Consider the following 27,085-nt stretch of genomic DNA (forward strand, 5'->3'; position numbering starts at 1 on the left):
GAAACATGGTGTTTTGAGTATGAGCCCGAAACAAAGCGCCAGAGTGCTGAGTGGAGACCGCCAGAAGAGTGGCCTTAAATTCAATTTATAAATAAATTGAATTTAAGGTCATGATAATACTACTTTATTATAAGAATTGTTTTTTAACCACAAAGAATAACCATAATTTTTTTCCACAAATCATGTTTGTTTATGATGTTTTTTTATATTTTCTCTAAATACACTTTTTTGTAATTGAAATACTATTGTAAACATCAAACGAAATGAGCAAAAAATTTGTAATTTTTCAAAGATATCAGTTCATCACACACACCACACACACACCACACACACACACACACACGTAACTTTAATAAACAGCACAATGTCAAAATTCCATAAATAACTTCAACACATCACCTATTTAAAAAATAAAATAAATAATCTAATTTCTGTACATTGCATAAATAAATCAATCTCTTACAGTATCCTTAATTTTTAAAGTGTACTACCTATAGCATTTTTGATCACTATATAGTGGTTAAAGAGAGAAATGCAAGTAAACTTCCATATACCAGTAAATAAAGTAGAACTGACTGGGTTATTAACTCATTGGAATTCTCATCTTTATATCGTGCAGCTGTTTCTTGGTGTTCACCTGGATTCCAAATGAATGAGAATTGGGTGGCAGGTTGCCAGCTTGGTTGGCCAAGTAGTTAGCATACCCAGTCTCCAACCAACAGGCTGCATGTTCAAATCCTGCCATGGGCATGGATGTTTAATCGTCTTTAGATAAGAGATGAATTTCATTGTCTGGTATGAGACCACTGCCCTGCTTATTGGAGGCCTGAAGTAATTTGAAAAGCTCCTTATGTGTGGTCTCTAGAGAATGATTTCTGGACTATATAAAAAATAAATTAAAAAATACAAATAAATATATAAAATTAACAAAAATAGAAAAAAAAATCCTTAGTCTATCCTTGCTACAAAAAATGTATTATAGGTTTGCAAATAACCTTTCATGGGTGGGAGCAACATAAAAAAAGTGTGGAACTTTTTTTACCAAATTGTATTCTGTACTGCCATAGCTGTAGCTTATTCAGTACCTTTCATTTGGAAAGACCTGGGTATAAATCCTTTCTAGGATGCATAGCCCCAAAATCAAGGCTTTTCAAGTGAAAGTGAGCTGCAGATTTGGGATTCTAATGGGCATACAATGCACAATATACAGCCTCTCCCTATCAAGTCAACCCTGCCTTCACATGGTGTGTCCTGTTTCCATAAAAAGTGCTCTGGCTTATTGCAGGTCTGAACTGGCAAATTCCATTTTTTGTTTCATGGCAAGTGTTTTAGTTTCTGTCCTGCCCCCTTTCACAGTGTGGACAAGGATACATTGGTAAAAACAGCAGTGTTGCAGGCCAGATAATGCACAGGCTCCAACTTGTCAGGAGGCATCCCAGTTAACTGCTGCATAATCCTGCTGCCATATATGCTACCAGGTTATGCCTGTAGAAGGAATCTTAGTGGTATGTGCGAGGCACTGTCAAGGTTACCTTATTATTATCTTCTTATTGTAAGGAGACCAGTTGCCCTCTGTATGGGTGTCTTGGCCAAGAGTTTGTCTCCTCCCACTTCATGTCCCCACACTTCCATCTAACACAAATGAACTCATGATGAATCATACAAACATTGGCACTGTGACAAAAACAAAACTCCCTAAAAAACTAATTCCTCCAAAAAAACTGACCAGTCGCAACATACAAATGATGCCAGAATCTATACAATGAAAACTCACTTATACTTTCTCATTACTAAAGCCCGTGGTGTTAATGCAAACATAAATTACTTCCACCATCGCTTCCTTATCCGGACTGCATATCTTACTCTTGACAGAAACCCAAATTGCAGCTACACCACTACTGTCCACCTTCAGTACCCAATTTACATTTTCATTGACCTTTCCAAGTCCTGGTTCAACAGAAGGTGTAAAGTAGAAGTAGTTTCAGCACTTCAAATTTTATATCATATATTACTGAACACTGAAAGACCTGCTGAATAATTATCGTTTAATGCGAATCATTTCACTTATGATTTGTAGATGACACCAGGGTATCGAGTCGGGCGATAATGGAGGCACAGAGGCAGTTCAAGAAAAAAAAGAAGAAGAAAAATTCAACCTACTGCAGGTAGCTGACATTCCCTTTGTACTCAGCCTGTGCCAAAGCACACAACAAATGCAAAATAGCATCAAAACAACATCAGTAGATATAAATATGATTTCATAAAGGCCTGTAGCAGAAAACTTGTTTCCTGTCCATAAAAAAAGTCTTGTTTTCCGGTCCCATGCTATAGCCATTGGACATAACTTCTGCTCACCTGCATTTCCACCTTTCTGTCATCCTGAATTCACCAATCTTACAGCACCCAAAGATAAACTTAATCTCCTAGCATCAGTCTTTTCTTCTAAATCCTGCATAGATAGCCAAGGCAAATTGCCTCCTATTTCTACAAGAAGCTGAGTACTGTATGCGTCCTGTAGTTTTTCAGCAAAAAGACCAGAAATTTATTAAATAACTTGGACACTTATGGCATCTCTCCATTTATACTTGACGTGCTCAGCTAACACTTGTCCTGTATTATTTTTACAATTTTTTTATACTTAGCTGGTAATTATTCCAGTGAATGGAAGCAATCATACACCCTCTGTCCAAAAAGAAACCAAACTTTTAATAGAAAATAAAAAACAGGCCAATTATAATTATTCAAATCATTTATTTCAATCAATATGCTCTCCCTCAGAATCGATACAGCGTTTGGCATGGTCAATTAATTCGTTAAATGAGTTTTCTATTGGTTTTTTGGAATACTGTCGAGGATCGTGGTTACTGCCGCTTGAACATTTTCAGTGGTGCCATTTCGCTTTCCTTTCATCGTCAAATGAAGTCGGGGGAAGAGAAAGAAGTCACATAGTGCTGAATACAGTGAGTGATCCAACACACAAACTTGGTTTTTGCTCAAAAACTGTCTCACAATGTTCAAACGATGTGATGGTGCATTATTGTGCAAAAGTGACCAGCTGCCTGCATCACAATATTCATGCCATAATGACTAATTCTCACTATCAATCGCTTCAAACTTTGAGATAAAACTCACCATTGACCGTTTGGCCAGGCAAAATGAATTCTTTATGGATAATGCCCTTGGAATCGTAGAAACAAATCAGCATTGTCTTTACTTTTGACTTCTCCAAGCTATTTTTTTTTCAGATACCCCTCTTCTGGTGGTCTCCACTCAGCACTCTGGCGCTTTGTTTTGGGCTCATATTCAAAACACCAAGTTTCGTCACCAGTAATGATTGTTTCAAGAAGTTTGAGTCCTTATGAGTGGTTTTAACGAGGTCCTTGCAGTGTTCTATTCGATACATTTTTTGATCATCGGTCAACTTGTGGGGAACAAATTGCGAATTCAATTTACGAAGGCCCAAACTCTCAGTCAAAACGTTGTGCACAGTTGACTTTGGAATCCCCAATTCATCTTCAATCAATCTCACGATCAATTTCGGGTTTTCTTTGATGAAATCATGCACTTTTTGGATGTTAATTTCGCTCAGTCCTGTTTTTGGATGGCCTGGCTTTTCATCGTCCTCAAGCATGTTACGACCACTTTGAAATCACTTAAACCACTCGTAAACTTGAGTATGGGATAAGCATTCATCACCGTATGCTTTTTGAAGCATTTGATGTTTTTCGGTAAAATGTTTACCTAGTTTAACACAAAAGTCAATTGAAACTCTCTGTTTGAAACTCATTTTCCGACCATTTGTCAAAACACACCATCACTCTTGGCACTATAACTCGACTTCTATGAAACAAATGTCATAAACAGTTGACACAACACTAATGAAAGTTGCTGCTTTCGACAACAAAAAGATACAACAGGTGGTGCCACTAATTTCTTCAATTTTCGAAAAGTTCGGTTTCTTTTTGGACAGAGGTGTATATCTGGCCTGTTCCAGAAAAAAGGAGATAGAAGTTTACCATCAAACTACAGACCAATTCCCATCTCCTCAGTTCTCTCTCTAAAATAATAGTGAAAGTCATCAATAGTCAACTTCTCAATCACACTACCAGTATGGATCTGCCATTAAAGATCCATTGCTTACCTCTTACCCTACATCACCAACCACTGGACACATGCCATGGAAAGATGCAAAGAAACTTGTTGCTTTTGATGTTTCCAGATCTTTTGACCATGTCTGTCATTAAAGCATGTTTCCCAACGTGGGGTGTATGCCCCACAGGGGGGCAATTAGAAAATGATATTGCATTTGTCAACCTCATCACCGATATAGTCAAAAAATCGCCATTGTTGACGATAAATTGTCGATGTTGCAACCCTGACTTTCTGAGAAAAAAAACTGACAACACTAGTACAACAGTCAACATAAATACAGTATCAAGACCTCTCAGAAAAGCAAAATGATTTGTCTATTAGAACTCTATTCAACATAAAAGGAACAATGGCATGGCTTTCTGATGAGACAGAAAAGAAATACCAAAATTCATCTAGTTTTGCAAACAAGTACTGTTGCCCTTCCTGTCATCATATTTAGTTGAATGTGGCTTTAGTGCTGTAAATCAGCGCTTCCCAAACTGTGGGCTGTGGCCTCCTTGGGGAGGCCATAAGTTTTGTTGAGGGGACCATGAAATAATGACAACAAATTTAAAATGTTTTAAGACTAAGTAGATTTTTTTTTAATCTTAAAAGAAACGTATTTAATTATTATTATTTCTTTTTTGTTCTTTTTTATATTTTAATGGAAAAATCACACAATTGGTGTTGGTTTCACAAATTTTGCTTCCTGTGCATTTCGGTGCTTAATGAATATTAGTAAATATATGTTATTCATATAAGTTTCATTTCAAAGTATTGATAAAAAGTGCAAAAAAGATTGCAAACACAAAATCTTGAATATAAATACAATAAATATTATAATAATATGTTTGTATTATGATTTTTTTTTCGATGAGGACTGTGAAATATTTTAATTTTTCCAAAGGGAGCCTTGGCATCCATAAGTTTGGGAAGCACTGCTGTAAATGACTTGTTACTGAAAAAAAAAAAGAAATAATTATTATTATTATTATTATTTGACACCTCCAGGGAGCCAAGGACTCATCGAGGAAGGGCACCTGCTCTGCAACTCCGTCTCCACCATTCAATCACTAACTGACTGCAACTACACCAATGCCATCTACTGCCGACCACCTAGTATTTCCACAGATAATCACAAATATCCATACCCATGGTGGGATTTGAACCCACAACTTTTTTGCTGGAGAGTGTATACACTATCTACTCAGCCAACCAGGCTGACGTACCTCAAATAAAAACTCTTTGCAGCAGACATCAAGAAGGATCACGTTAATTTGGATTTTATTTTACCGAGTTCAGTTCTATTTATGTGTTATAATATACAAAGTGTAATATAAAATTTATATTCATTGAAGAAAGTCAAATTAAAAACAGTTTTACCTATGTTCCTTTTTTTATTTAAAAGTATGTATTTATATTTTACTTTTTCATAACTTGGCTGACTATTATGCTAAAGGAGGGGGGGGGGCATCAAAATCTTTGAGGCGTTGAGGTGGGGCATGATTCAAAAACATTGGGAAACACTGCATTAAGGCCTACTTAACAAATTTCCATTCCTTGGTCTTCCTGCCACCCTCTGTAATTGGGTAGCCAGCTTTCTCCTTATATAAATGACCTACTCTTAATTTCCATTAATTTTATTCACAGCTTTGCAGATGATAGTACTATCCATTCATGCTACTCATTGGACAAACGTTGATTCGACAAACCAACCGGTGTGCTCAGAGCACTGCATGTTTTGTCATATCCCAAGTTTCTAGATCATAGGTTCCCAAAGTGGGTGCTGAAGCCTTTGGGGGGGGGGGGGGGGCTATAGTGGGATCAGAAGCATTTGGGGGCGTTCAGGCGGTCTAGGGATCGGTAGCTCTTTATAGAAGAAATTAATAATATATATTGAAAAATTAATTGTTTTTGTAATTTTGCGATTAGATAATCATTTTAAAATTTAAATATTGCATTTTAATTCATCTTATGCCCGTCTTACACGATCAATTTTTTTTCTATGCCAATAAGAAAATAGAGCATGTATATATGTGTATATAAAAATGGTTATGTTTACAGTAGCAAATATATTCGTTATATTTCATTTCAAAATATATATAAAACCACTTTTCTAATTGATTTGTACAAAAATAAACCCAATTTTATATAATTTAATATTACGAATAAAAATAATAATGGCAAGAAAGAAATAAAATCATATATTTTAGTTAACCTAGTTAGTACTAACTTATATTGCTAACTAGAGGGAAAAAACAAAGCAAATATTATTCGAAACTTATTATACTGTTTTCTGTGGTTATGTTTTGTAGGCTTGTTGTTTATATCTTGTGTAATTATTTTATTTATTAATTATTATTTATAATTATTCGGACAATGTCGTGGTCGGACGGACAAAATGCGCTTGTGTGCAAAATAAAAAATTGAACGTGTACAGGATATTTTAACTTGTATTTTTTATATACTTAAAAATTTTATTCATTTTTTGTGCTATTGTAAAAATTGATCGTGCCATACAGGCTTTAGTCTATCCACGCAGCAGATGAGTCTTAACTAGTAGTATGTCGGTCAACTGTTACGTAGGTAATTCATTCAATTCAACATGTTTTGACAGGAATATGGGTGCTTGCAGTGACTTGTTCAAAGCACGAGTACGATAGTATCGCAAACAAGTCAATGCATGCAAGTCGATTCGGGCTAGATTTCAAATCTATAAATACCAGTGGTTTAGGAATAAGTTTCATTATTTTTTGTGTGCTTTGCCAACAATCATCAGTCGAAAGTGTGATAGATAAGTGGAGTCATACAAAGTGTAAATTAAATCTTTTATTTTGTGAATATTTTTGCAAATTTTATTACTTCATTATGTTTGAATATAAGAAGAAATGTCGACAGTACAGTAGAGTATTTGAAATATGGTTTTATTCAGTCTCCTATGAACCAATTATTACCCATGTGCTTGATTTGCCAAAAAGTGTTTTCAAATGAAGCAATGAAGCCTTCTAGGCTACAAGAGCATTTGACTAAAATGCATGCTGACAAAAAGGATAAAGATTTGTCCTATTTTCAAGTACTAGAAGAAAAATATTTTAAACATCTAACTATATCAAAACTTTTTACATTGTCCACTAAACAAGATAATGAAGGATTACAAGCTTCTTATAATATTTCATTATTAATCGCAAAAGCAGGAAAACCACACACAATTGGTGAGGAATTAATCTTGCCGGCAGTAAAAGAAGTAATAAACACTGTGCTTCATAAGCCAGCATCAGATATCATCAGGAAAATTCCTTTGAGCAATAATTCAGTGCAAAGAAGAATAGATGAAATGGCTGAAGACGTTGAAAAATCATTGTGTGATTATTTGAAGACATGCCAATTTTCCATTCAACTCAATGAATCAACTCTCCCAAATAACGAACCACTACTCTTATCATACGTACGATTCATAAAAGAAGAAAAAGTTTGTCAAGAATTATTATTTGCTAAAAATTGGAAGCGGATACAAAGGGAGAATCTATGCTTAATATCATGAATAAGTTTTTTCAAGAGAAAGACATTCCTATTCGTGATATTTTGTCTGCTGCTACTGATGGTGCTCCAGCAATGACAGGGTGCCACAAGGGTTTCATAGCACATTTGAAACAAACAGCACCAAATGTACTCGCTATACATTGTGTACTTCATCGTCAACATTTGGTTGCGAAAAATTTAAGTGAACGCCTGCACACGTTGCTCCATTACGTTATTAGAGTAGTCAACAAGATTAGAAGCAATTCATTGAGTGACATTGTTTAGCCAACTTGGTAGTGAAAACGATGAAGATTTCAATCATTTGCTGCTTCATACAGAAGTTTGCTGGCTTTCAAAAGGTATTTGTCAGAATCGATTTTACAATTTGTTTGATTCAGTACTAGAGTTCCTAGAAAACAGAGACGACGGATTGCGGGCCAACCTGATTACATCCAAAAATGACATTGCTTATTTGACAGACCTCTATAAAATATTTAATAAAGTCAGTCTACAACTACAAGGTGATGAATTGAATTAAAACAAAAAACGTTATTGCCGCTTTTGTAGGGAAACTTCTTCTGTTCAAGTGGAATATGGGCCGAGGGGAATATAGTCACTTATCAAATTTATCATCAGTGTCTCTCAAAAAGGAAAATTTACTTACATACTGCCAACACTTGGAGGTTCTCCATGCTGATTTAATGAGCAATTCAAGGATATTCTAAACATAATATACCAAATTGGGTTCTAGATCCTTTCTCATATGTAAGCACAGCAGGATCATCAAATTTAGAAGTGAAACTCATAGAACTCACAACAAATGAAGAACTAAAAATAAAATTCAAAACTGAATACCAAGAGTTCTGGCTTCAAAAATCAATACCAACACTGTACCCTGGATTATGGGAAATAGTGCAGAAATTTTTAATTGCATTTCCATCTTCTTATTTGGCTGAGCGTGGGTTTAGTGCTGTAGTGAATTTACTATCTAAGAAAAGGAACCGATTGCATATAACTGAGCGTGGCAATTTACGGCTGTTTTTAACAAAAGTTGAACCCGATATTAACAAACTTTTAAAAATGCACCAGGCTCATCCTTCACATTAATTTGTTATTTTTTCTTTGTATTTTTACTTTGTAAGTATTTTAATTATTACAATAAGATTCTTACTAATGTAATGCAATCTCTTAATATGTATTCCGAATTTTCATATTTAAACCATTGCATGAAACTTCACATTAATTTGTTATTTTTGCTTTGTATTTTTACTTTATAAGTTAGAAATAAACAATTTTGTAGTATATTTAATGGTGTTTTAATTATTACAATAAGATTCTTACTTGTGGAATACAATTAAAAGATTGCATTGCATTTTACAATCTTTTCATATGGGCTACGTTTCACTAAAATCGGTATAGCAATAACTGTGTTCAAGATGAAGCACACGTATTGGCCACTTCTTTTTAAAAATTTAACGGCATAAGGAGTAATGTATCATTAGTTGCTATTTACGTCAAAAATATCAAACGGCTTGAACGCGGAAAACTGTTATAATGTGGGCGTTACAAAATTTATGTTTTGCAAAGTGGGCAGTGGCCCAAAAAAGTTTGGGAACCTATGTTCTAGATCATCTCCATCCAGTGCCTTAAACGTTGATCATCTGCTTACCATTCTTCAATGGATTGAAGACAAACTGATCACCTTCAATGCTACCAAAATGCAGTCTTGCTTTTCTCTTGCAAACAAGATCTCAGCTTACCTACCCTTATCCTCAGGAATACACAGTCACCAGAACAGGATCAAGTCTCTCTCTCTGTCTCTGCTTGGACTAACAATTACCTCCAGCCTATCCTGGAATAAACATATCACATCAATAGCTTCCTCAGCATTCAAAAAAACTAAGTATTCTCTTCTGCTCAGGGTGCTATTTACGTCAAAAATTTGCCCATCTGTAGAGTACCGCTCACAGTTGAGGTGGTGCACCTAAAAGAACACTTAAACCTCCCAAAAAATGCTTGACACTGTCCAGAGAAGAGCATTCAGTTCATAAATGATTCCTCTTACAGACTCACTTCAACTTCTATCTGACAAATTCAATGCTTCAGCACAGTCTGTTCTTCAATTACTTCAATGGTCACTGCTTCACTGAACTGGCAACCATCATTCTTCCACTTTCTGTTGCACCTGTTAATAGCAGAGCAGCAGCTGCCCAGAATCCCTTTTCAGTGCAACTGCAACCACACCAAACTTGCTTCTCCTCCACTTCTTTTATTACATCTCTCTCTCTCTGCCCTGTGAAATAGCCTTTCTGACAAAGTATTCTGAAACCACTACATCCCACCAACTCTTCAAAAAAAAAAAAAAAATCAGATTTCTTTCCGAATCTTCACTTTCACCCTACATCCCACATTGATGTGTTTATGCTTGTTGTATGTTCGTATATGGGATCGGTATACATATTAAAAATTATATAGGGCTTGAAACAGCTTGTCGTGTTTGGTTTGAATGTCCTTCATGTGCATGCTCAACAACACACTAATTAACTAAGGAGACAGTACCACCTCTATCTGAAGTTATTGCAGTAAAGCACTTCTGCAGGCTGGCTAACTTATTCATATTTCATTTACTGGCATTTCTAAGTGTCAAAAGTCACCTTCATGTCTTTTGACACTTAGAAATGCTGGAATGTTGGAATGATATCTCTGCCTGAATTCATATCTCAATTATATCTCTGCCTGAATTCCTGATCCAGCCATTTTCTTCAATTGAATAAATGAAATGCTCAAATCAGTGGATTTGACCACTATCCAAGCTTTAGTGCTCCAGTAAGTGTGCCAAAGCAAGATAAAATAAAAATTCTTGGCTCAAATCAAAAACCTCAGCTTTGTGCCAAGCCTACACTGTAGTATGCAATATTTGTTAAGAAAGCATCAACCAGTACAAATCTGACTTTCAAGGACCAAATGCATCAAACTTGTCTTCTACTTAAATATCACCCAAGCATTTTGATCTCTCACTAAGACTATTGGGAATAATTGCTGCTCTTTCATTCCCTCATATTCTGATGACACCATCACCCAGGGATAAAAGTTGACTTCTCGACATTGGTCTTCTCCTCCAACTCTCATATAGAAAACATAGGAAAGTCACCTTCCATTATACCTTTAAACAGCTCACTGCATGCTTCTTCTTTTATCTCTTACCAGGAAGACAGCCAAAACATCCTCAATTAATCATCTATTCCTGCTTCTTTCTCCCAGTATGCTAAAAGCTTTTGATTCAAAATTAATACCATACAGTATATACTGCCTATTCAAGCTGTCATATTTGTCTGCCATCTAGAGTACTCTATACCACAGAAGCAAGCCTATATTCAGCACAACACTGAAATTCATAAAATTGTAAAATTAGGCCTTGCAATTATCCTTCCATTGTCCTCATCTTGAAAAAAAATGAAGGGGTCATTAACAGCAAACTTTATTAACTGTGAAGGCCTTCCACTTAATTATAGAAAAATCCTCAATTAGTCTGGAGATGCCAGTAAGTTTTCTGGATTCTATCCACTATCTGTATGTACTGAAAACTTATGTTTCAGAATTGCATCCACTCAACAGCATGGAAGCAAGTCTGCCCCCCAAAAAAGGTGGAAAAAGTCATCTAACAAATTATCATCCCTTTGCTTTCACCTCAAAAATAATGTAGAAGGTCATTAATAGCCAACTTCTTCACCACCTGAAAGCCCACAAATTAATTAGTGAACATGAATTTCATCTAATCCATCTTCTTGCACGAGCCAAGAAAAGGTTTTGGAGAAGCTTATGTGAAGCTAGTTCTATTTCAGTATTTGATTGTGTCTGGTATAGAGGCCTCCCCACTTGTGAAACTGTCTTCTGATGCAGTTCAGTATAACCAGATTTTTGTCTACCCATTGATTATGTGTAATGGTTGAAGATTCCTCCCCCCCCCCTTCAAATTTTTTTGTCAGTACCAGGTATTCTCAGGCTTTTATTCTTTTTCTTACATTCTTCTCCTTGCATGTTAAAGACCTTCTTTCACTAATCTCAAATCCGATTCATGGTTTAACTGATAATAATATTGTTCATTCCTCTTCTTCATTCAGTAATCTTGCAGTGTTTAAATAATTCAAACAAAATCTTCCATTACCATTGTAATCCTCCTTTCTTCTATTCCTCTTGCCCATACACAGCATTAATGTGCTATAGGTCCTGTGGCCTTTCATGTGTGATCAGATATTTAAAAAAAAAAAAAAATCCAATAGTTGATTTTATAGGATCTCCTACTTATTATTTGGCAAAATATCTTCCATGACAAAATCTTCAAAACTTTATGGAAAAACTTTTTATATAAACACTTATATAAAAAAACAGTTTTGACTTCAAAAAAGAAAAAATTAAAGATTTTAATTAAAATTAATAGAACCATCTGAAATGATGGTTTCTTTTGATGTAGTTTCTCGGTTTACAAACACCGCATCAAGAAACTTTACAACTTTTATAAATAAATTTCCCAGATGACATCATTAGATTATTTACGTTTACTATGATGGTTATTTTACTTGATGTAATAAATTGTTTCAACAAATCTAGGGCGCTGGGTTGAGCAGTGCTATATCACCTGTTTTGTGATGAGGATATATATTAGAAAGGATCCAGAGAAGACTTGATTTTGGTAAACAGTCTTTGGAATGTGCAGGATATGAAGACAGACTGAGAGAATGCAATTTGCAAAACCTTATGAATAGGAGGAGATGGGATGTGATTCAGTAGTTGTTTAATTTGGTAAGGGGTTGTTACCTGGTTGTTACCTTTTCATAGAATAAGAGAGCAGGGGTCACAGAGGGGGGGGGGGGGTAAGGAAAGTCTTATCTTGGAAACTAAGGATGATTTGAGCAAGGGCATAAAGGAGTACATTGAATTAGTTTAAAACATGGTTTGATCTCTTTACTACATGTGGGTATCTGTGAATTATGTGCAAATTAGGTAGAAAAATAAAGATTATGGAATGTATTAGAAATATAAGGTTTCTGGTAAGTACAAGTTAATTTTTAAAAATATGAATTTTCTAGATATTTGTCATTCTTCAGTTGTGCACATCGCAATCATTGACAGTATGTAGTTTTGATAGCTGAAACTAATTACAAGAATTGTTCTGTGAGTACTTGCCATATGTATATTTGAAACAGAGCAGTCCACTCTGATTTCTTGCCCATCTATACTGATGGTTCAAGAACTGACATCTGTGTTGGATGTGCTGCTGTGTATTTGGACATTACTATCTCCTACCAGATTCTACCTGATCGCAGTAATTATACAGCAGAGTTGCACTATTCAACTCAGACTTGTGCATATAAAAGAAAACAATTACCAAAAATGTGTCATTTATACAGACTCATTAAGTTCTTTACATGCTGCCTCCTCTTCTGCGTGTAATCGACATCCAGTGCTGAAAACCCTTAATTTTTAGCATCTCCCACTGCCTTCATTTCATGCACACATATTGTCCACCCACAATTCATAGAACTGACGCTGGCAGATTGTCAAGAATAGTCATTTCATGCTGAAGGGAAGAAAGAAATAAAGGATATATGAATTGGTCACCAACACACAAAATCACGTGCTTTCTTGTCCTTTGCTGTGGTAGCTTGATTTTTATTGTGGTTTTTTTTTTTTTTTGCATTAATTTGTATGATGGATCCAGTACAGTCAACAAGTTCTGGTGTTAAACCTTTCAGTAGCTCTTGCAAAAGAATATTGCATAATGTGCTGACATTCTGAGAAAAGAATCGTTAGAAGCCAGTCTCCTTGTTCCAATTTCTCATGTCACAAACCGTGCAAATGAAATCATGGGCATATTGGAGTTGACTGTTAAAAGAATTTGTAGGGAATCAAAAGGTGAAGGTAAGCCAAAATGTAAATCTCCTAAAAAGCGCCAGAGAAAGAAAACCATCAAAAACATAGCTTTGAATGATTTCGATATAGACGTTATAAGAACTATTCATGAATTTTACTTGGTCTAGAAAAAAGTGCCAACTGTTCCGAAATTGATTCCTGTGCTGAAAGAAAAAAATAATTTTCCTTGGAAAAGAGAAACTTTAAGGAAAATACTTCATGAAATTGAATTTTTTGTTTCAAAAAGTCAGATAAAAAGGAAACTTATCATGGAGCAAAGTGACATTGTTTTATCTAGAATGCAGTATTTGAGAACAATACGATGTTATAGGGAGGAGAAAAGACCAATTGTGTATCTAGATGAAACTTAGATTGACAGTAATTTAACTTATGGAAAATGTTGGCAGTCTAAAGAAGAATGTGGAGTGTTGCAAACTGAAAATGCCTCGTGGTGCATAATAATTTTGTGTGTGGGAAGAGAAATGGGTTTTTTACTGAATTCAAACTTACTTTACAACTACTGCCAATTCAACTACTGAAGATTACCATGGGACAAAAGAATTCTACGATCTTCAAAAAGTGGACAGAAGAAAAACTGATTCCAAACCTTCCTAAAAATGCTGTTATTATAATTGATAATGCTCCATATCACTCCATCCACAAAGTTCTAAATTGTTTTAATACAAAGCAGGTCATTATGGATTGACTCTCTGCAAATAACATTTCTCATTCCCAGATATGCGAAAAATTGAATTGCTCAACTTGGTCAAAAGAAACTCACCCAAAACTAAACTATTTAAATTTGACACGATGCACAAAGAGCATGGATTCCTAGCTTTGAGACTACCACCATATTATTGTGATATTAATACTGTTGAGTATGTTTGGGCAGAAATGAAAATTTTAATTTTCACTTCTGCCCAAGTTTAGGACATTAAAGTGTCTCCTTTCTCTCAACTGTAAGTTTAGAATATCTAAGTTCATTTGAAAAAAATTTCTGTTTTTCTGCATAATGATTACTATTTTATACAAAACCTTCTTAAAAATAAATTTCATTACTTTTTTTTATATCTTTTTTAATTTTGTTAATACTATAAGTAAATTTTTTCGATTTTTTCTAACTGTTATATAAGCAAAATAGTTACCACTTTAAAAACTACAATGTTCATAAAAGAAAAGCTAATTTTTCGACCTGTAATAATAAACAAACTCATCGCACAAGACTGATTGATTATCTGATTATCGGAATGGATTCTCCTTCTTCTGACATGCACAGAAGTGTCGACGGGTCTTGCATCTGTGGGTGTACAGTACACATTTCTGTCTCGTGCCTGCCACGTTCTTAAACAATGGGATGCATATACATATATATGTATCCCATTGTTTGCATCCTCATGCTTAGCAAGCATGAAATCATCAAGTAGATTATGAATAACGTAGTCTTTAAGTGGCAAGGGGCTAGGGCTTGTACTAAAATTGGTAACTGCCATGTTGAATATAATAGCTACATGTTAACTAATATTTAAGGAATTGACAGCGTATACTAGAAATATAGATTAAATAAACTTTAATATATACTTTCCGATATTTCGGCGACCATCACGTTGCCATCTTCTTGGGAACTTACTACAAAGACACGTGCACACAAGTACTAATAACAGCAAGTGAGACTGAAGCTAGGAAGCTAGCGTTTTCCTAAAGTCCTGATGGTGCCCCCTGGCGGGCTATATTGGTAGTTCTTGGCCTTTGGGCTGAAGTTCTTCTGATGAAAGTTTCCCAAATTTGAGGCAGTCTCATGCATCCAAATTTGTTGAGGTTTGGCATGTTCCTAAGGGCCCTAACCACTGAACTAAATCACATCCGTGACACTTTCTCAGCTAACGGCTACCCCCTCCAAAAAATCCAAAAAATACTTAACCCAGTTATCCACAACCCACCATCCCCTCCCCTTCACAAAAAAGATTACTCTAAATCCATCACCATTCCCTACATCTTCTTGGGAACTTACTACAAAGACACGTGCACACAAGTACTAATAACAGCAAGTGAGACTGAAGCTAGCGTTTTCCTAAAGTCCTGATGGTGCCCCCTGGCGGGCTATATTGGTAGTTCTTGGCCTTTGGGCTGAAGTTCTTCTGATGAAAGTTTCCCAAATTTGGGGCAGTCTCATGCATCCAAATTTGTTGAGGTTTGGCATGTTCCTAAGGGCCGAGGCTGATTCCATGAATAGTCTTTCATACTTGAACTTGCTGCGGTGTATTACTGTGGCTTTCTTCCATCTTATTCTGTGGCGAGTATCCAGAGCGTGGTCTGCAAGCCCAGAGTGGCTGTACTGGTGAAATCGGATGTAATCCTTGTGTTCTGAGATTCTGATATTTGCTGTCCTGCCTGTTTGGCCAAAGTAGGACAGTTTACAGCTGCAAGGGACCTGGTATACACCAGGTAGGTCTAGGGGAAGTGGTTGGTCTTTGGTGGAGCGGATAAGGGATGCCAGTTTTCTATGTGGTCTGTAACAAGTGGTCAAGTCATGTTTTTTTAAGATTTTATTGATTTTTTCCGAGGTGCCTCGGATGTAGGGAATGGTGATGGATTTAGAGTAATCTTTTTTGTGAAGGGGAGGGGATGGTGGGTTGTGGATAACTGGGTTAAGTATTTTTTGGATTTTTTGGAGGGGGTAGCCGTTAGCTGAGAAAGTGTCACGGATGTGATTTAGTTCAGTGGTTAGGGCTTGATCATTAGAACAGATTATTTTTGCCCTGTTGAATAATGTTTTAATAACTCCATATTGTTGTGAGGGGGGGGGATTGTTGGTGAATGTATCTGCCTGTATGGGTGGGTTTTCTATAAACTGAGAAAACCAAGGTTCCATCAGGTTGGCGGGTGACTAGTGTGTCTAGGAAGGGGAGGTTATTGTTTTCCTCTTTTTCCAGGGTGAATTTGATTCTAGGGTGTTGGTTGTTCAAGTGTGTTAGGAAGGAGAGGAGTGAATCCGGGCCATGTGGCCAAATAGTGAAAACATCATCAACGTAGCGAAGCCATATGGTAGGTTTTTGTGGGGCTGAGTTTATGGCTTTCTCTTCAAACGTCTCCATGAAGAAGTTGGCCAAGGGTGGGGAAAGTGGTGAACCCATGGCTGTCCCCTCTATCTGTTTGTAGAATTTTTCCTGCCAAACGAAATAGCCTGAGTTCATTGTAAACTGAAATAGGGCTGAAATATCGGGAGGAAATTTAGCTTGGATTAGCTCTAAGGTTTCTTTGAGGGGGACATTCGTGAATAGGGAGGAGACATCAAAACTGACCATTATGTCATTATGTTGGAGTGTAAGGTTTTCTATACTGGCTTTGAAGTGGGCTGAGTTTTTTATGTGTGATGGTGTATTGCCAGTATAGTGTGAGAGCGCTTTGGCTAAATGCTTGGCTAGTTTGTAAGTGGGGGAATCAATGCCATCCACTATGGGACGTAATGGCACATTTTCTTTGTGTATTTTTGGGAGCCCATATATGCGGGGGGGTCTAGAGTTATAGGGTTTTAGTCTGTTGGTAATCTCCACAGGCCAAGAAGTGACCTTCTTAAGGAGCCTATGGAGTTTTCTAATTTGTGAGTTGGTGGGATTGTAATCAATGGGGAGGTAAGTGGAACGATCTAATAATAGAGCCTTGAGCTTACCTGTGTAGTCTTTAAGATTGAGTACCACAGTGGCGTTCCCCTTATCCACTTTGGTGATCACTATTTTTTTGTTTCTCTTCAATTCTTGTAGTGCCTTGTATTCACTAATGGATATGTTGGATTTTGGAGGTTTTGCTTTATTGAGAACACAGGCTACATCCAATCTAATATCGTTGGCGATGTGGTTTGGAAGTTGGCGAATCTCGTGTTCAATTTGGATCATTAATTCCTCGGCCGGTAATTTCTTAGGAGCAATGGCGAAGTTGTGACCATGTGACAGAGCGTGGAGTGGAATCATGGAATCAGCCTCGGCCCTTAGGAACATGCCAAACCTCAACAAATTTGGATGCATGAGACTGCCCCAAATTTGGGAAACTTTTATCAGAAGAACTTCAGCCCAAAGGCCAAGAACTACCAATATAGCCCGCCAGGGGGCACCATCAGGACTTTAGGAAAACGCTAGCTTCCTAGCTTCAGTCTCGTTTGCTGTTATTAGTACTTGTGTGCACGTGTCTTTGTAGTAAGTTCCCAAGAAGATGGCAACGTGACTTTCGCCGAAATATGGGAAAGTATATATTAAAGTTTATTTAATCTATATTTCTAGTATACGCTGTCAATTCCTTAAATATTAGTTATCATGTTTAACCAGCGTATAAGCCTCTCAACAAGAATAATGATCATCCACGGAGATCTCTTCGCACGTATGTATGTATGTTAACGCTTAATCCACATAGGAGGGGGCAGACCTGAGAACCCGAGCGGCGAAGGCTTACAGCGAGGCAGTGCAGCTCCTTGTGGGCTGCATCACTCGGGCCAGGCTCTTCCCCCATTCTTGCAGTACTTTTCTGTTAATTCACTGACTTTTGTTGTTCTGTTTATGCGTGTTCTAGCTCCTTTGTTGTTTCTGTTTATGTGTGTCCTAGTTCTTTTGATTTTCAATTTATGTGTGTCTTCCTGCATTTGTTTTTTTCACTTCTTTCATCGGCCAGACATCTGAAGAGGTGGCTGGCCGGAGAACGCGGAGGAGAACGGATGGAGGGAGATGATGTCGGAGATCTGCTTGGTGCTGGCATTTAAGTCAGGCCAAGTAGATCGACTGAGGCCTCATTTAACTATCTACTACTATCCACTCTATCTTTCCTCTCCTCTCTCACTATCAGGCTGACTCTCAGCACAACTTTCTTTTAAATCTAGAGAGGCCAGTGATGAAAGGCATGAACTCCCATTCTACCTCAATAAAGGTCGAAACCGGTCTGGGTAGTGGCCCCTTGCCTTTAATACAAAACATCATACATCCACTTCTTGGAGATATGTTTTGGCATTAAGGGTAAATATTAAGATTAGTGATCAGAGCTTGCTCCACCTTTACCACGAGTTGCCTTGGTCTTGCACTGCCTGTGGGATCAGCTAGTCCTGCATAAATTGCAGGCACAAACTTGACATTTGTCTGTTTGCTTACTTGGAAAAAATGGAGTAAACCAGGTTTAAAATTACTTGGTATCTTTAACATGTTATGGAGCTATCTTTAGTCCTTCTAAGCTGTACCCGTCCCGAGGATAAGGTGGCTAGCCCTATACCTCCCAGTGTATCCTATGTCTGTAGCTGCGTGTGTTCATGGGACCGGTTTGCCTGCTTGTGGGAGGTAAAACCCAAGATAAACTGGGGAGAAAAACCCTGCTTTCCATGCCCAAGACTGGCTAACGTGGCTGTGGCTGAGAAAGATCCTTAAGCTCCTCACGTCGGAGACGGGAAACGAACCCAGGACACTCTTTTCCCAGGCATATGGTTGCGAAGCGCATAGCCACTCGGCTAATTGTGCAGACAGAATTAATGAAAATTATAATTAAAATAATATATAATTATCATCATTATCAATCTCCTGATATGTATCCCTAAGGGGTGTTCAGGTTACTATGACAGCACGATGTGATTGTTTACATTTATTATTATTAATCTCCTTATCAATAATTTTCCTCCAAATCAGTCTATTACTTGTGAGAATGCCAATATTATCATATCTAACATTTCATGCTTCTAAGTGAATCAATCCACATAGACCTTGGTCTTCCTCTGGGTCTCTCTCCTACCTTCTTGGCATCAAACACCTGTTTTGCCAATCTTTCCTCATACATTCCATTTAAGTGGCCATACCAACTTAGATTAGCTCTGTTAGTAATGTCAAGTAATAATAATCTATATATAATTATAGTAATCTATCATTTTAATATATATCAATTAACTGATTATAACTAAAATTAGGAATAACTTTGAGAATTGCTAATCATTAGGTTGTATGAAGAAAGTGAATTAATGCAGATCTACAGGGTGTTCGGGATAAATTTGACAGTTTCGTAAGGAAAAAGAAAATCTTCTTTGTATCTATTAAATTTAATGAATTGACAAAAAAACATTACAGGCAGAGTTAATTACAATACTATCAACAAGATTTACTCAAAATAACCACCATTAGCATCGATCACAGCTTCAATTCTGCTTCGGAACCTCGAACAAGCTGATGCTACAGTCTCCCTGGGAAGGGCTGCAAAAACTGTTTTAATTTTATCCATTAACTGGGCTTTTGTATTACTGGAAGTGCGATTGGTGTCTTTTTCAACTGCGCCCCATACAAAATAATCCATGGGGTTAAGGTCTGGGGAGTTTGGAGGCCAAACATTTGGACTGATGAAGTCGTAGAAATTTTCAGACAACCATTTTTGACTTTTCCCAGAGGTGTGGCAAGGGGCCGAATCCTGCTGCCATACATACGGCCTACCATTGGCTACCCTTGTTATCCAGAGCTTGACTACAGTTAGCAACTCCACGAACAAAGCCCGAATTCCAATGCCAGGGTTCTTCAACACCTGTTCCTGCAGATTTGCGAGGAATTCTGCTGTACGAACGCAATCAGATCGTCTGCTAGGGATCTTTCTTCTTGCTACATCCTCGTAGTCACCATTGCAAGTCTCTAGTTCATGCCTGATTGTTTTTACTGTATTCAGGGAGCATTGGGCAGCAGTCGTAATATCCTTATTTTGATGGCGGGCACGAATCATCATGATACAAGTTATTCTCTTCCATGATTCAGGTGGGTTCCAGCTATCCATCCTTTCTGACATCTTGTATGTGAATGAAGAAGGGTCCAAACTTTTAAATGAAGAGAAGTGTGTGTTAATACATGTAACTTACGGAAAAATATAATTAATTATAAATATGTCAAATTTATCCCGAACACCCTGTAACTATGTACTGAAATCTTGATATCCATAGCACTAAACAAAATATTTTTTAAGTATGTTTTGGAAGGGATAACTTTGTCACTCATAAAATACTCCTGTTCTGTTAAGAGTAATTATACTTCTCATTTAAATTTACTTTACTCCCATTTCATTATATCCCTGGAAGTTGCAAAAGGGAATGGTGAGTAAAAGGGTAAGAGGTAAGTTTTTTGCATGGAGAGTGGTAGGAACATAGAATGCATTGCTGAGAAGGTGGTGAACATGCAGGCAGTTGATGAATTTAAGGAGTTGTATATGATAGACTTTATGTTGACTGTCCATGGTGAGTCTTGTAACTCTATGGAGGTTCAGAAAATAATGATAATATATATATATATATATATATATATATCATCATTGATATTGATATATATTTTCATTAATATACAGTATTAACTAGTGCTATGCAGCTGTTTGCAGATGATGCAAAGTCAAGCAGATGTTATTGCCTTACAAGAGGACTTGAATAGATTGCATGAATGGGCAGATAAGTGGAACTATCAGTTCAATGTTGCAAAGTGTAAGGTTTTGAGATTTGGTAAGCAACAATGGAATGCAAAGTATACACTTGCTGGTTAAACTTTGAAGAGGTAGAGCAGATGGGAGATCTGGGAGTGGTGGAGGATAAGGACCTGAAATTCAGGGGCCACATTGCACAAGTGGTGAAGACATCACATCGGATAATGGCAATGATGTGGAGGATCCTGACATGCAGAAATAGAGAGGTTATGATGCCATTGTATAAGGCTTCATATGAATTATTGTGCACATTTTTGGTCACTGGGTTTTCATGGTGACGACGATATGTTGGAAAATGTCCAGAGAAGATTCACAAAGGTGGTCTTTGGAATGTGGAGTACAAGGACAGATTGAGAGAATGTAGGTTGCAGAGCCTCGTGAATAGGAGAAAGAGGGGAAATATGATTGAGGCATATAAGCTAGTCCGGGGTTGTTATCAGGTTGACATGGAGGAGATTTTTCATAGAATGGGAGAGGGGAGTAGAATAAGAGACCATCACTAGAAACTGTATAAGGAGAGTGTGAGCAGAGGAGTGAGGAGTAGGTTCTCTGTAAGGAGAGTGGTTGGTGAGTGGAATGTATTATCTGAGTGTGTTGTGAATGTAGATACATTGAATCAGTTAAAAGCATGGTTGGATGAGCATTATGTGCAATAATGTGTATCTCACATGATGAATCTCCGACTCCATGGAGGTCAGATGTTAATAATAATAATACACACACACACACACATATATATATATATATATATATATATATGTTCTCACCATGTGATTATTTTACCAGTAATTTGAAGAACATCTTTACAGTCATAGAAACAAAAAATTTTCATCAACAAAGTTTTATATATATATGTATATCAAGGCAAGTCAAGTGTGTAGGACTGCTCTCAAACTAAAAATTTAAATTGGCAGAAACAGTTTAATTAAGAACAAACTATAAATTAAGATTACTACTAGCAGTGTGATGCATATGTTTTTCTAGCTTTTACTTGTAAATTGTGGATGTGAAAAAAAAAAAAATACAAATTAAAATATATGCATGCAAATCAATTCAATATTTTGTGTACATCGAAGTAGTTTTTATTTTTATTTCTATATTTTTAGCTCTGGAATTACAAGACAGGAGAAAATATGAAGGAATTTCAAGGACATTCTGATACTATTAAGTGTTGTGTATTTTCTCCTTGTGGGAATATTTTGGCAACTGCCTCGGCCGATAAAACTGTGAAATTGTGGGATATTAATGCAGTTTTGTCAATATGTAAGTTGTATTTATTGATTTCTCTGATGTATAAGTTTTAACAACTACATATAAATGGATAAACTACCTGAGATTTAAAACTCAATGGTTTTATGTTTTTATCTCTGAAATTTCAGAAATGGGACCATATTTCAAATGAAATATAGTCACATTTCTGACTATATTTATGTGAATTTTATCCATTTCTGAATTTAAGCTCAGTTACATGGTTTAAAGTCAATTGATCTTTATTACTCGACTGGTTATATACACAGTCTAGCCATAAATACTGTTACAACTTGAACAGCACATAAACCTATTATCTATGAGTAAATCATTTACAGCTTTCAGCACATACAAACAAATTCAATGTTCATAATTTCCCCTTTTGCCTTCACATATGTCCAGCTGTGAGACTACATATCAATGGTGGCACACACAACATTCAATGGAAACTCTACCACCGCTTGCTCCAAATCCACCTTCAGGCTAGCAATGCTGGAGTGTCATTTCTTGCAAGTTACTCTCTCAAGCTATGACCAGAATTTGAAGTTCAGCAGATTCAGATCGGGATATCCATACAGCCAATCAGATGGTGATATGTGGTCAGACAGATTCACCTCCAACTGTTGTGTGTGATCGTTACCTTCTGTGTAGGGACTGAGTCCTGTTGAAGGGTCTGCTGCCTACAATGAAACAAGGTGTTGTTCAGGGGCTGTACCACAAATTCCAGCATTGTATCTTGATGCACTTTGGGAAGGTTTGACCCCTTTCTCACAGAAAAGCAACTTGGATACCCCTGATACGTCATCCCACACCAAACCATAACCGACATAGGGTGATGATCTCTCTGAATCCTGGGTGCTATGACACATGCTGTGTTACCATCTGGGGCATATATCCGAATGGTGAAAATCTTCTTGTCTATGAAGAAGATATCTTTGTGTTTGTTGTTCACGTACTGTCAGAGAAGTGCCTTTGATTTTATTGCCCTCTGCTTCATAGGTTTTGGTGTTAGGAAGTGTCCAGTATAACAGTGATAGGCTCTCACTCCCAGGTCATCATTAGTACATTTGGCATTATTTTCTGCAAAACGTTCATCCCTCACAACATCACTTTGTGTTCTCACAAGATTATGACAAGGACATGCTTTCACAGCCCTCACAAGCTGTTGCTTCCTAATACAACATAGTTGACCTGATCTTTGGTGGTCAGATACACCTTCTGTATCGTTATAACAGTTAATAGTCAGATACACAAACATCCTACTAATCCCAAGTGTTTTATAGCATGTTGAAAATAATAGGTGGCAGCCTTGTGAAGTGATTCTAACCTTGTTAAGTGCTATTACAGCTATGTGGTTCTTATAATCTCCCCCACTGCATGCTAACCTGTACAACTAGACAACTCTCTCTCTCTAATGATAAACTCTCGAATGTTGGCTGGAAAAATTCCTCCTTTCAAATTCAATAATTCAAAAATTCACATATTCATTACTCCTTTGTCTCATAGTTGATAGCACAAACCCACTACCACTTCCACAACTACCAAACATCTGGCGAAATTGCTTAGAGCAAGTACTCTCCGTCATTAAAAAAATCTATCATCATCATCACCATCATCATCAAATTCCTGATTATATACCCTCAAGGGGTGTACAGGATATGATAGTACTACATGAGAAATTTACATCATTACCAACTTCCTATTTACAATTTTCCTCCAAATCAATCTATTACCTGTCAAGTTAATAGATTGATTTGTTAATATAATATAAGATCTGACAATGTTGTTTTCTTCAACATTGTCAGATCTTATATTTCTATCTTCTAAGACACTTTTTACTATATCAATCCACCTATATCTTGGTCTTCCCCTGGGTCTTTTTCCTGCCAACCTGGCAGAGAACACTTGTTTTGCTAATCTTTCCTCTCCCATTCTGTTTAAATGACCGTACCACCTGAGATTAGCTCTGCTAACACATTCCTGGATACTGACAATGTCAAGTTCTTTCCTAATATCTTCGTTTTTAATATGATATTGCCATTGATGCCATCTGTTCATGGCCCTAATCTTTCTCAGGACTCTTATATCGACGGTCTCTAGTCTTTGGTCAAGTGTTTTACTTCTGACCCAGCTCTCAGATCCATAAAAAATTCGTTTGAACACTGTCTTCTATACAGCTAATTTAGTGGGTTTTTTTTACTAACTTCTCTCTTCTTCCATATAAATTTATTCAGTTAACTTCCCACCATACCAGCTTTGTTGATTCTGTTGTCTAGTTCTATATTTAATTTACCATCTTCACTAAAAATCGTCCCTAAGTAGCTGAAATGTTTCACTTGTTCTCTAGGATCTCCATTCACAGTGCAGTTGATATTTTCAATGCTTCTGCCTATTTTCATTGTCTTTGTCTTTTTAATGCTGACCTTCATACCATATCTATTACAACAGTTATTCAAATTAGTCAGGGAATCTTGTAAACTTGTAGTGGATTATTTAGAAGTATAACATCATCCGCATAAAGCAAAGAGATGAGATTAACATCTCCAATTTTGATATCAGGTTTAATACCACTTTCCTTCATAATGTGATCCATATAGATCATAGGTTCCCAAACTTTTTCGGGCCACCACCCACTTTGCAAAACATAAATTTTGCAACGCCCCTCCCCCCCATTATAACAGTTTTCGGCGTTCAAGCCATTTGATATTTTTGACGTAAATAGCAACTAATGATTCATTATTGCTTATGCCGTTAAATTTTTAAAAAGAAGTGGCCAATATGTGCTTCATCTTGAACACACTTTTCCTATACCGATTTTGGTGAAACGTAGCCCATACGTAAAGATTGTAAAATGTATGCTCGAATAACATTATGCACAGTTTCATACAATGGTTCATTATCATCATCATCAAATTCCTGCCATGTACCCTCAAGGAGTGTACAGGATATGATAGTACTACATGAAAAATTTACATTGTTACTAACGTCCTATTTACAATTTTCCTCCAGATCAGTCTGTTACTTGTTAAGACTCCAATATTATCAGATCTTATATTTCTGTCGTCTAAAGCACTTTGTACCATATCAATCCACCTATATCTTGGTCTTCCTCTAGGTCGTTTTCCTGCCAACCTGGCAGAGGACACTTGTTTTGCCAATCTTTCCTCGCCCATTCTGTTTAAATGACCATACCACCTGAGATTAGCTCTACTAACGCATTCCTGGATGCAGACAATGTCAAGTTCTTTCCTAATATCCTCCTTTTTAATATGATATTGCCATTGATGCCATATGTTCACCCCTCTAATCTTTCTCAGGATTCTCATATCTGTGGTCTTTGGTCAAGTGTTTTACTTCTGACTCAGCTCTCAGATCCATAAGTTAACACTGGTTTGAACATTGTCTTGTATACAGCTAATTTAGTGTTCCGACTAATTTCTATCTTATTCCATATGAATTTATTCAATTGATTCCTACTATTCCAGCTTTATTGATTCTGTTGTCTATTTCCATATTTAATTTACCATCTTCACTAAAAATCGTGCCTAAGTAGGTGAAATGTTTTACTTGTTCCACAGGTTCTCTGTTCACAATGCAGTTGACACTTTCAACGATTCTGCCTATTTTCATTGTCTTTCTCTTTTTATTGCTGACCTTCATACCATATCTATTACAACAGTTATTCAATTTAGTCAAGGAATCTTGCAGACTCGTAGCGGATTTATTGATAAGTATAACATCCTCCGCATAAAGCAAACAGCTGACATTAACATCTCCAATTTTGATATCATGTTTAATACCACTTTCCTTCATAATGTGATCCATATAGATCAGGGGTCGCCAAACGTCTTTGACCGTCGACCCTTTCAAGAGTTTCTTAACTTTTTATCGACCCCCTCTATTTTCCTATTAAGTAATTATAATAGGACAAGCAAAAAAAAACGCTCATGTGAGTTTTTAGATTGTTTATTTTATAGTTACAGTGCTTATTATATGTATAATATAGTATATATTATTATATTGGCTTAACATCAAAGGGATGCATTTTTGTTTTTGACGTCCTTCTTAACATTACATATTTGATAGGAGGAATAAATAATATATAAAATATAAAATTTAATTTAGATAATAACAATAATACAATTTTCCTTATATATATGAAAATAAGACTTAAATAAAAGAGCTAATAGGCTTCACTTCGGCGATATAACATTATTTAAATGAAGGGGATATTAAATACCAGTTTCGGCATGAAACTCTGATTCCGATCTTTGAGTTTCTTATTTGGCTTTGAAATAATGTGGGATTTAATATCCCCTTCATTTAAATAAAGAAAATAAGACTTTTATTAACTTAGTATACAATTTACTAACATTGTCAATGTTAGTAAATTGACAAGATTAGAAATGTTGAGTTCAAAATTAGTAAGTTTCGGCCTTAAATTGCCACGGAATTATCTAGCTTATTTCTTCGTTTTGTTAAAATGGAATTAACATGACTAAAACCAGCTTCAACCATGTATGCGCTGGCCGGATGGGAACCACCGACATCCGTTTATTGGTAAATATGTCATTTTGGACTATTTGATTGACCTCCGTAACTTGACCTTGCTCCATCTTATAGGTCCTATTCATGTCACTGTTCCCACGATTCACTCTTAATTGCGTTGCCATTCAGGATGGAGGTAATCGAAGTTAACCGAATTAAATATTACCCGTACAATGATGTCTTATATTTTTCTATCGACCCCTAACAATGTTATATCGACCCCTGGGGGTCGATATCGGCCACTTTGGTGACCACTGATATAGATAAT

At 36.5% G+C, this 27,085-nt stretch overlaps 1 protein-coding gene across 1 annotated transcript in view; it reads left to right on the top strand.

The window, feature by feature from the left end:
* LOC150097985 (apoptotic protease-activating factor 1-like) overlaps positions 1-27,085 on the top strand; it is a 313,888-nt gene that overhangs the window by 109,781 nt on the left and 177,022 nt on the right. Inside the window, exon 6 of the mRNA XM_090406652.1 lies at positions 22,128-22,284. Coding sequence (XP_090262778.1) covers positions 22,128-22,284 — 157 coding nt within the window. The remainder of the gene's footprint in view (positions 1-22,127; positions 22,285-27,085) is intronic.

This window comes from Typopeltis vanoorti, chromosome 16 (genome assembly GCF_054136105.1).
Source record: "Typopeltis vanoorti isolate ZY-2024b chromosome 16, IOZ_Tvanoo_1.0, whole genome shotgun sequence".
Classification (NCBI taxonomy): domain Eukaryota; kingdom Metazoa; phylum Arthropoda; class Arachnida; order Uropygi; family Thelyphonidae; genus Typopeltis; species Typopeltis vanoorti.